This window comes from Staurois parvus, unplaced genomic scaffold (assembly GCF_062004578.1).
Source record: "Staurois parvus isolate SC_StPar_1 unplaced genomic scaffold, SC_StPar_1.0 ptg000282l, whole genome shotgun sequence".
Taxonomy (NCBI): domain Eukaryota; kingdom Metazoa; phylum Chordata; class Amphibia; order Anura; family Ranidae; genus Staurois; species Staurois parvus.
In genome coordinates this window covers 9,693,114-9,704,679 of record NW_028318078.1, presented here as the reverse complement: position 1 = coordinate 9,704,679, position 11,566 = coordinate 9,693,114, and the positions used below count along the sequence as shown (strand labels likewise).

At 42.9% G+C, this 11,566-nt stretch overlaps 1 protein-coding gene across 6 annotated transcripts in view; it reads left to right on the top strand.

Moving 5' to 3' along the window:
* Positions 1 to 11,566, top strand: part of CHL1 (cell adhesion molecule L1 like) — a 199,875-nt gene that overhangs the window by 112,576 nt on the left and 75,733 nt on the right. For all 6 annotated transcript variants that reach the window (XM_089681930.1, XM_089681933.1, XM_089681927.1 and 3 more), the window contains one exon: positions 9,829 to 9,937. In XM_089681930.1, coding sequence (XP_089538056.1) covers positions 9,829 to 9,937 — 109 coding nt within the window. The remainder of the gene's footprint in view (positions 1 to 9,828; positions 9,938 to 11,566) is intronic.

Sequence of the window (11,566 nt, the reverse complement as noted above, 5' to 3'; positions counted from 1 at the left end):
CCAGCATGTCTTTGGAATGTAGGAGGAAATCAGAGTACCCAGAGAAAACCCACGCAGGCACAGGGAGAACATGCAAACTCTAGGCAGGTGGTGCTGTGGTTGGGATTCAAACCACTAAGCCTAGTACTGCCAGGCGGAAATGCTAACCATTAAGCCACTGTGCTGCCCAGGTAGTTGGTACTTTCATGAACTGATTTTTAATTACTTTTCATTCATCTACCATGTCAATGTCTTGATTTTTGTGGAACGGATGTTCTACTTCTGGATTGACATGTGTATATGCATGAAACTAGTTATGATTTTCTCAGCTGGGAGAAAATGGAGTAATTAGAAATTTGCTCACAGTAGATTTGACAAAAAAATTCCATTCGTGTCCTCTGATTTATTTTTTTTTTTGCTCCTTCTGATCGAAACCAATTGTCAAATTGTCCCCATTGCCTGTCAGTTAATCAAACAAATGTTCTGAAAATGACAATTTTTTAACAAAAAGTAAGGTCAGCTTAAGGGTAACACTTAGGCTTGGTTCACATATATGCATTTTGCATTTGATGCTTTCTCAAAAGCTTTTTGCAGTCTGTCTTGCATTTTTCTACGCGTTTTTGACACGTTTTTGCTCAGCTGTTGGTTTTTTTTTTGTTAAAGTGGAATTTCTTTTGTTGCTGGGAAGAATACAAATGCAAAGTGCAAAACGCAGCAAAAATGCACTACCATGCATTTCAGCAGCTTCTCCATTGAACATTGAAATCGCTGCATTTTGATATTAAAAAAGTCCCTTGTCCCTTTCCAAAAACGCAACAACTTAAAAATTCTGGTGTTTGTGCAGTTTTTGACTGTATTACAAATATCTGACATAGATCAGCTCTGCAGATCAACAAAGTCATTTCAAAGAGTTACTAAAATATCTTTTAGTTGTCAGATTATGTCATCATTTTTTTAATGCAAAATGTTGTGTTTTTGGTTCTATAGACTTCAAGGGAAATGCTGCAGAAAAGCATGTATTGATTTTTTTGGTTGCGTTTTTGATGCGTTTTGCATTTAAAATCTGCCTAGCAACAAGAAAAATGAAAAAAAAAAATGCAGAAACGCAGCAAAAACACAAGTGCAAAAACGCAATGCAGAAACGCCTCAAACGCAACCTGCAGAGGTGTGAACGTAGACTGAGGAGCTCTTTACCTTATGTGCATTCTGGATGGACATGCCCTATTCTGACATATTTTTGGCTTAGCACTATCCTGATACATTTATTGTCCTGGAACTAACCTGAAAAATTTATTAACCAGGCCCTTAAAGGAGTATTGTTTTAGCTGCCCCAATGACAGCACCATTTGCTACAAAGAAATACGCATGGGATGCTCTCAGCTGCTTGCCACTGATGGTGCTTTTATAATAATTATTATTATTATTATAATACAGGATTTATATAGTGCCAACAGTTTGCTCAGCTCTTTACAATATAAAGGGAGACAATACAGCAACAATACAGTTCAATACAAGAGGGTTAGGAGGGCCCTGCTCCTTGGAGCTTACAATCTAAGAGATAATAATCACAGGTGTGCTTTAAGTCCTGAAGAACCATTGTATGATATTTTCCACCAGTGAAAACTGTATGCAATTTGAATATATGGCTGCACATATTTGGCTGTGTCTAGACAATAAGACATGTTTTGGGTATTTCATTTGTCCTGGAGGCAATAAATAATTTGCGTGCCTGTTCACATTTCCTGCATTTCATTTTGCCTTTACAAGGCAGTAAAATCCATGAATAACTGTTCTGCTATTCGGGAAGCCTTGCTCTCATTTGTTTGCAGTGGAAGGTTTTGTGGTCCATAGTCCTCGTCATCTTCCATCACTGCAGTTCTTATTGGCTCTACTGCAAGACAATCTGTTAAAGACAGTAGGTTCAATTCACTAAGCTATAATGATCATTATTTCCATCAATGAGAGCCAACAAGAGCTCAAAATATGACTCACACATGTCAAAATAATGACCATTATGGCAAATAATATATACAGTAAGTTATAGCTAAGAATCCATTTATTGTATGACTATGTGCATGCAGTTACATGTTTTTGATATGCATTACTGCATGCATTCATGAGTGTTTTTGTGCATTTTAAGGGCCCTCTCACACTAGAACACAGTGTGGGAAAGGTGTATTTCTGTGTGCATTTCGTGCACAGAGGTGGGACAAGGGGTGTGCAGGAGAGGCGGCTGCCCCGGGTGCAGCAGTTTACTGTATGGATGGGGGTGCCAGAGAGAATATTCTGATACCAGGCATTTTGACAAACAGATGACTGCTGGGCAGGGGCGGACTGACAACTCATGGGGCCCCCGGGCAATAGGGGATCATGGGGCCCCTGTGTCCTTCCCCAAACTTACAAAAGCCTATGAAAAAGGTACCAGGGGCATCTCATGGGGCCCCCTACTGACCCCGGGCCCTCGGGCAGTTCCTCGACTTTCCAAATGGTCAGTCTGCCCCTGCTGCTGGGGGTAGCATCCCCTAAGCTTGCACATAATGAAGGAGGGGGGCGCAGTTTGGCTTCTTTGCCCTGGGTGCTGGATGACCTGGTCCTGACACTGCCTGCACCACACGGAAATACACTGCCCTTGTTAGATATGAAATATTAATGTCCCCCCAAAGTCATCTAACTAATGCCATGAATTTGAGGCCATCAAACTGCATAATACCAAGCAGTTTGGTGCGGTTTGATTTTTGTGCGTTACCACGCATTTGGCAGCTCTTTGAAATTAATAGGCTACAGGGGCGGACCTTTGATACCTTTCACAGGCTTTTTTCTGTGTGGTTTCAGTGTTGGCTAGGACACAGGGGCCCTATGATTTCCTATTGCCCGGTGGCCCCGAGTTGTCAGTCCGCCCCTGATAGGCTGTCAAAAATGCCTTTAAGGTTTGGTGTCAGATGTACCATCCTGACCTCACCCAGTCTGATTTGGTGGAGGTTGGTGGAAATGTTTTATTTCTGTTAACACCCTGGTATTTGCAATGTAAAATTTACCACTACTGGGTTTTTTTTTGGGGGGGGGGTGGGGGGGTTTGCTTTACGAGAAATACTGGGTCTGCTTGCGTTCTATTCTGTTTTCGGTGTTGTCATATTCTATAGAACTCTTAAATAAATATACAGTACTTTTTTTTTTTTTAAATGGAACACACTGGAATACACAAAAACGTTTGTGTTTGGTGTGAATTGGACCTGAAACTGAATTTATGTGTGTTTCTGGGCAGTTTAAACATGCACTATGCAGAGTAAGCACGAAACATTTAGAATAGGGTGTAAATTCACTGAAAACTTACGATTAAACAATTTTTTTATGTTATATTATTATAAAGTAGTATTAAACCCAAAACCAAAAATGTAATAGATTGCAGCTTACCTATTATTAGATGTGGTGGCTGCATTTGTTTTCTTTTTTATGCTTTTTCCCATCTGTTTTCACCTAGTGATCTGACCAGTAACACTGGGATAAAGGTTTTACATGAATAAATAAAAGCTGATCATTGTAAGCTCCCCTGTCAGTGGCAAATGGTTTGTCTCAACACTCTAAGTTGATACATTTGCAGAAGAGCTTGAAAAACAACAGACTTACTGGTTGTATCACCAGATGAAAAAAAGGAAGAAAGCCTAAAAAAGAAAACTAGTGCAGACAATATATCTAAGAATTAGTAAGATGCAATATAATAAATGTTTGCATTTGAATTTATTACCACTTTAAAGATGAACTGCAGGTATGGATATTGTTACATAGTTACTTTGGTCCAACTTGGAGCGATGTAACTATGCTTATACCATAACTGTGGGATTGCTGTGAAAGCTGGAAATCACTGTAACAGACATCACTACAACAGAAATCAACATTGGCTTCCGGCTCCTGTGCCGAGCTGCTTCCCTGCTGCATTGTGAACAGGGGAGGCCACCCGATCAGCACAGATGCCATTCAGAGATTGCTTTTTAATTTTTCAGTGAATGGAAAACATTCTCTGATTGGATAAGGTGGAGAGACGAAGTGGTGATGTCACGATTTCTGTCCATCCTGTTCTGAGATTCTGCCTAGCAGGGAAGGGAACTTGATCTTTCTCTGCAGCAGGTTCACCCTCACTTACAGGTCTCCACCCTGTGCCTGGACAGTGAACGGAGAAGCAACACAATGATGAGAATATTTCTCTGCTACTGTCAGGAATGGACTCAGCACTGGTGGTGGGACTCACCTGCCGTGTAGGCTGCAGTACCAGGGCTGACCAGCGGGTGCTCTCAGCAGCCAGAAGCTCACTCCTGCAGTCAGCCAACACCTGGGGCTGATTGCAGGAGGTGTATTTAAGGAATGGCCAGACCCGCAGTCAGGGCCTTGGTATTGTTTCCCATGGGCCCCTGTACCTTCTATCCTGTTCCTGTTCCTGTTCCTCTGCCTATCTGATTTGTTGCCGTCTCTGCATTGTTCCTGACCCTGCTTAACCCCTGGCTTGCCTGACCATCCTTCTGCCTGATCCTCTGTACCGTGCTGCCCATGAGTTACTGAACCCGGCTTGTGACCCTGACCATTCTCTGCCTGATCCTCTGTACCACGCTGCCCGTGAGTTCCTGAACCCGGCTTGTGACCCTGACTATTCTCTGCCTGCTCGTTCGGTACCTCGCTGCCCGCACGTTGCTGACCTGGCCTGCCTGACTACGCCTTACGCTACCCAGACGATCCATCCATCCTGCACGGATCCAGCCATCCCTGCTCACACCTTCTGCCTCTTCACATCAGGCTTCCTACCTGCATATACCTCTGGCAGATCCCTCTACCACGAGCAGGTGTACTCAGGGGCCGCGACCTGGTTCCTGTCTGCTCCAAGTCCATCCCCACCATCAGGGTCCCTGGTGAATAAGCAGACTGGGACTTAGACTCCGTGCCCTGGGGAATCCTGTCCTGTGGACTGCTAGGGGTATCACCAGACGGTCGTTAACAGAACCATATGGCCGGCCTGACCCTTCCACCTCTCCACCCCTGACTGCGCCTGTGTTCCTGCACATACTAAGATTAGTGGAAGGTTGGTTTATTTACTGTGCGTTGTATATTTGGGTAGCTAATAATAATAATAAATTATATTATTATATCATTTCTGAAGCCTGTTACTTCCCTGTGTCAGTCCACACATTTCTGGTCATACCCGGATCCCTAACAGCTACTCAGTTCTATCCTTTAATCAGCATGGTTAGTTTTGGAGGTGGGTGGTGGAGGTGTATTGGTGTGTTATTCAATGAATGGCACTGTAGCACACTGATGCACATAACCTGCACTACCACAACAGTCGAGTGGATGGGCCCTAAAAACATTTTGGTTGGACATAAACTTTAAGTATTGTGGATGCCAGTAAATCAGGTCCGGTACTGCTTATAGTACTAGATATTGATGTAATGTGAATGGTGGATCGTGCTGTTGCCAAAAACATGTAGGCAGGTGCAGCTAGCTAGTCTTCCACTAGGTGGCTCTGTTCCAGAATAGCGTCTGGTTGCAGAAAGCAGAGTCATCAGGTGCTAGGCCCCCTTTAATTAGATCACTCCTGTAGTGATGTTGTGAGCAAGTCAGGGCCCAGTTACAAGCTAGGTTGGGAGGAGCCCTAGTGCAGTTGGGGCATGGGAGCCAATCACCCTACACAAGTACAGATGTAGCCAGCACATGGGGGCCCTGGGCAGGGCTGGAGGCCCCAGGCGAGCCAGTTGTAGACTTCCTGACCCTTTTGGAGGCAGGGGCTAGGGTGGGTTGCATAAAGCATTTTAGGCCAGGCTAAAAGTGAGGCTATTCCCATGGAGGGTCCCGGGAAAGGTGTACTTATGGAGGAAGGGACTACAGAGATCTCATTCCAGTTTGTACTAATGACCCTGGGTGGAGTGAGAGACTGTCAGAGGGAAGATGGCTGCATAAAGTGCTGAGTATGCTTTCACATGACTGCTGTGGACCATCCACTAAATGTGATTGGCAATATACTGTCAAGTGACTCTGGAATGTATGTCGATGTGATGTGACTGTTTGTGCCATTTTCCGAGTACCACCATTCCTTCATTTTGGAATATAAAGGTCAATAGCTAGGAATGTCTCTTGGAGGCCTCTGGCATGCTGTAGGGCACAATTTGGGCAGAGGGTATAGCCTCAGCAGGTGGGTTAGTGTTCTAGAAAGAGTGGGGCAGGAACTTGTGCTTTGGCGTCAACATCCAGCTAATCACAGAGCCCCTCTTACAAATGAAAGTATCAAAAGCCAAAGAATGACCGTGCCCACATATCTCCATAAATGTAACCAAAATATTTATTTTGGTTGGTCTGACTCTTTGTGGATTTGTTTTTTTTCTTGGCCATTTTATAACTATTACCAAAGATAAGCACAAATGATCCTGGCACCAAATATATCAGTTTGTGCATCACATAGTACATCAAAAAGTTTATTTAAAAGTATGTGACTTTTCATGGCTGAATGGTTTCCTAAAGAAACCCTTTAATCTTTTGTCAATGTGTACTTTTTATTCACCATAGAAGCCATGTAACATACACAGGCCAGAAAAGAGGCATATTGGAATCCTGCCACAAACATAACCAGACAGTCTAATTTGAGATAACTTTTTTTAATATACAGCTTTTAACTTTCCAAAATGGAGCTAAATGAACATATGTGCATATACTGTACATTTCTGGAATATACTATACAGTATGTAGTTTCCAAATATGTTTATTTCTCAAAAATCATGTAGTAGCTTTTGTAAGTGTAGCACCTTCCTAGTTAGCTAGGGGGAACTAGAATCCTGATTGTCAGAGAGGAGGGCTGAGTAGCAGCCTGGGTGTGATAGTCAGGAGGTTAAATTTGGGGCAGGTTGAGAGGCTCTGGAATTCCCCCTGCTCTACAGCTTTGGAGGAAGGTCTAGAGGCAGTGGGTGGATCTGAGGAGTGACTGGTTTGTACTCTTGAGGGATCCTGACCAATTCCCAGCAGGAGGCTTGGCAAGGGGCCAGGACAACCCTTAAGGGTAAGGGAGCCTGCTCAACAGGAGGAGTAGGAGTGAGGAGGTGGAAGAGAGAGGTTGAGGTGTAGGAGCCTGGGAGGGAGCCCGGGCTGGAAGGGGCTGACTTGCAGGACGGTTGCTGGAAAGGAGGAAAGCTGTGGATTTCACATGCCCCCTGAGAGAGGATCACCTGGCAGCAAGGAAGGAGGTGCCCAGCTTAAAGGCCTGGAGGCAGCCACCAACCCAACAGCAGCACAAGAGAAGGACTCAGTGAGTATACCTACACCCCCGGGCCAGAAACAGGAGAAAGCATTTGGGTGGGAAACTTAACTCACTCTGCAGCTTGGACTATTTCTCTTCTAGTAGTAACTAGGAGCATCTGGGGTTGGAGAGGTAAACTGGGAGATGCTGGCTAACTCTCCATAAGACTTGTAATATAGTTTCAGGACGTTTGTCCTCAGTTGCCATTCCCTTGTTTATTCCATATACCCCTTACCCTATCCAAGTTCTAGACCCCTAATAAACTTCAAAATAAAGCTCAAGGACTGTTTTTTGTCACCTGGTACAAGTCTGAATGGAAACTGCATGTTGCCTGGCTGTGTAGGACTATAGGGGGACCCAAAACGTCAGTGACTCCTAAGGGGGTAGCTCTACATGAGGTATAAGCATCCAAGACCCCTTATACTATGGGTCCTGTGTATAATTGTGATCTTAATATTAGTTATTTCCTTACAGCAACTATTCAGCCTGGTTTGATGCTGATTGGTGGCAGAAGATAAGTAACCCTAGGAAATACTGATACTTAAAGTGTAAGTTGACCTTTTCAGAATAAATGAAAAGGAGAACTAGCACTTTACGCTAACACAGCACCAGCACAGAGCACAGCTCTGATCCATTATGGAAGCGCAGCAGATAGAAGGGGGACAAGAGCAGGGATTGCAAATCCCTGGACTGCTGCACCAGCTGCGTGGGCACTGACAGCTCATCACCCATGTGGAGGCAAGTACAGTGGGGACTGGGGGGTGGGAAGAATGTACAGTGTTAGTTCACCTTTTTATTTTCTCTGAAAAGGTGAACTAATCCCTTAAAGTATATGTAAACCCTAACAATGAACTTCTCGTTTTTACTCCCTTTTGAATTGTTAATTATACCATTGAAAGTGTCTTTATCTTTGATACAGTAAGTGCCAAAAAATATATATACCAGAAAAACTGTTAGCTAATCTTTGAAAATGCGTTCAGCCTGTTATCAGTTACATTGTTCCCATTGTTTCTGATGCCTACAGAGATGGTTGTAGTTCAGATCAGGAGAGTAAACCTAGTCCAGATCAGGGTGACACTGCTGCTCCTTCATAGATACAGTACAGTAAGTGAACGTTTCCTACTCTAGGACAGAAAGTATGTTACTGGTAATAGTGCCAAGTGGAAATAATGTTAACAATGTAAAAAGCAAACCAATGCAGCCACCATATTTTTGGACTTGTGAGCTGCAACATATTACATTTTTATTATAAAATTTAGGTGGGTAGTGGTAGTTGAATATGATGTTTATCGTGCTAGCATTCAAACCTATTCTTTTATCCAGGGTGTACAGTCACTATGCGATGATGGCTGGCAATAAACATAAACATCTTATCAGTGGTGTTACCTGAATGTGCTAACCAAACATTGCTACCCCACCCAGGGGCGTATTTACCACAAGGCAAACAAGGCATTTGCCTAGGGCGGAATTTTTTCAGGGGGCAGCAGCATTTTTCAGGGGGACAGAGGCATCTTTCAGGGGGGCAGCGCAACCCCCCTAAAGATTAGATGGAAGAAAGGACACATGCAGCATGGGGACCAGGTGGGATCTGAAAGAGGCTGCAGGCTGCTTGATGGTGTATGCAGAACCTGACTCTTGTTCCCACAGATGTCTGGAGCTGTGAAGGTGAGTGTCTTCTCTCTCGCTGGGTTGGGGGGGTTGCCAGTGTATGGGGGGTGGTGTTAGTGGAAGGTTCTCTGGGGTGGGAGGGTCGGGGGTTGTTGTTGGTCAATGTCAGGCTCTTATCATGGGGGAGGGGGGTGTTTGACAGTGTCAGTGTCAGGGCCGATTTTTGTGTTGCCTAGGACAGCAAGAAACATAAATACACCACTGACCCCACCCAGTTGAAGTTTTAGATCTGTAAAGCTTTGGCATGAGTAATGGGATTGCTTGATTTTTTTTTTTGCCCCTCTGCTGCTGATACTTACCTTCCCCATGATCACCTTCCACCCTGTTCACCCGCCAAAGTCCTGTTTAAAAGGGATGGTTATTGGTCAGGATTGTATTGGGCTAAGGACCCACCCCTAAATAACAGAGCTTGGCTCTGCCGACTGGTCACTCAAGTAACCAGTGCTGCATCAAGAGAGGAGTGGAGAAAAAATTGAAAAACAATGGGGAGCGGGGACCAGTCCTTAAAGCAGAACTTCCCCTTTTGGGTGGAGCTCTGCTTTAAATTTGTTTTCAAATGTTTGTTCAGTTTTGTTTTCGCATTTCTTTTCAAATTCTAGTTTGTTTTCAAATCAAATTTTGACCAAATTTCGTTTCCTTATTTCGGATTCGTTTTAAATTCCTTATATTTGTAATTTGTTATTTGGATATATCTGAATCTACGAATAACAAAAAAATTCATCCGAAATGTGTTTCGGAATGAAATGAACCGCACATGTCTAGTACATGGCAAATGATTTTTTATTTGGGTGACATATTTGAATACAAGCTAGCAATGTGACTTAGGAAATGGTGGTTTATAAGAAATAGTAATAATCAAACAGAAAATGGACAGCTATTAGTTTTCATTTGACTAACTATGTTGTTTCCCGCAGTGGAACAATTGCCAACAATCATTGAAGTCACCAAAGGAGTCCAGGTCGCTTTCCCAGTAGGTGAAGATTTTGCCATCAAGTGTAAAGCTAAGGGAAACCCTGAGCCACAGTAAGTTATCTGTTTAAGATTCCCTTATCAAGACGTTTCATGTGTACTGTACATACATATTGTACCTTTTGAGTTGTGGGCCAAGAGCTTATGTATGTCAACTGCATGATATCATAGAAATGCTAACTTTCTCACTTTCTCTGTAGGGTATGTTAGTTCTGTTAAAGTGTTACTAAACCCAGGACCCTGCATTGACTCTATCTGGTCTCCCACAGTACACAAAACATGGAAATGCAATTATTTCCATAAATATAAACTGCTAAATACCTTTTCTCATCAGCAGTTAGAGCAGACTTCTATCAGTGTCCAGCAGAGCACTGGTTAAAGCTTATAGGAGGAGTTTTCATTCTACCCTATGAGGCTGCAGGACCCCTGACCTCTGTCTGGACAGTGTTGATTGGCACTGTGCTAATCACATGCATTCTCCCAAGAAATAAAAAAAACTCTTTAGCAATACACACCAAACTGAGCATGTGCAGTTTGCTCCCAAGGCTCTGTTCTATCAGGAGATGGTTTGGGGACTGTGTAAGAACGGGAGGATTGGAGAAGACAGGATCAAACATCCTTTTTACAGAATGCGAAGGAATAACCCCGTAGGTTCCACAGTGAGTATAACAAGCATGCTTTACTGCGTATACTCCAAAGATATGCTGGTAGGTTAATTGTCTCCTGTATAAATTGGTCCTAGTATGTGTATGTATGAATATGAGTTAGGGACCTCAGTTTGTACGCCCCTTGAGAGTAAGGGACTGATGAATGTACAATATATACAGTATGTAAAGCGCTGTGTAAGTTGATGGCGCTATATATGTACCTGAAATATACTGACTGATTTTACTGTTGTGGGTTTAGTAACACTTTAAGTATACAGTTTGGATGCACCAAGCATGTCTCTGATATCCTTCCTTCAATTGAAAGCAAAAAAAAAAATGTCAAATCATACCGATCAGAACTCATCTTTCACATCTTTATCATTGTTCTTTGCACTCATTTCTTAAATAAGCCAGACTGTGTATGGGACACATCATTTTCTGACATTGCACTTGATCTATCTGAATGTGGGTAAACGTGAACACCACAGAGGCACTTGTGCAGAATTGCGGAAGGAAATACTAAGTATTTGATAGAAGACATTTATGAAAACTGTGGCAGCTTGTCATGGGCCAATCAAATTCCTTAAATAAGTATTAAACCCAAAAGCAAACATACTATATTGCAGCACACCAGTTCGTAGGTGGGATGGCAGCTTTTTTAGGCTTTCTTTCTTCTATTGTTATATGGTATTCCTGCCAGTAAGTTGTTTTTCAAAAGTACAAGCTATCCTGCAGATGTATCAGTTAATTTGTTTTATCCCAAAGACAATATTGAATTTGTTGGTATGGGCAGCAGCTACTCTTTTCCTTACATTTGCTCTAGCTTTTGTAAATTAGCCCCACAAATCAGTTCATATAAAGAATTCCAGCAGCATGTCTGCTAACAAGAAACATATTATTTGCAATAACACTTGGAACATGGTAAACAAGTATTGCTAAGGGATTCTAGCCAACAGTTGTCCTTGTATCCAGTAAATCACAGAAATTGCACAAAGCTTGTGAAACAGTCTTCCCTTGATTTTACTGTCCTATTTAA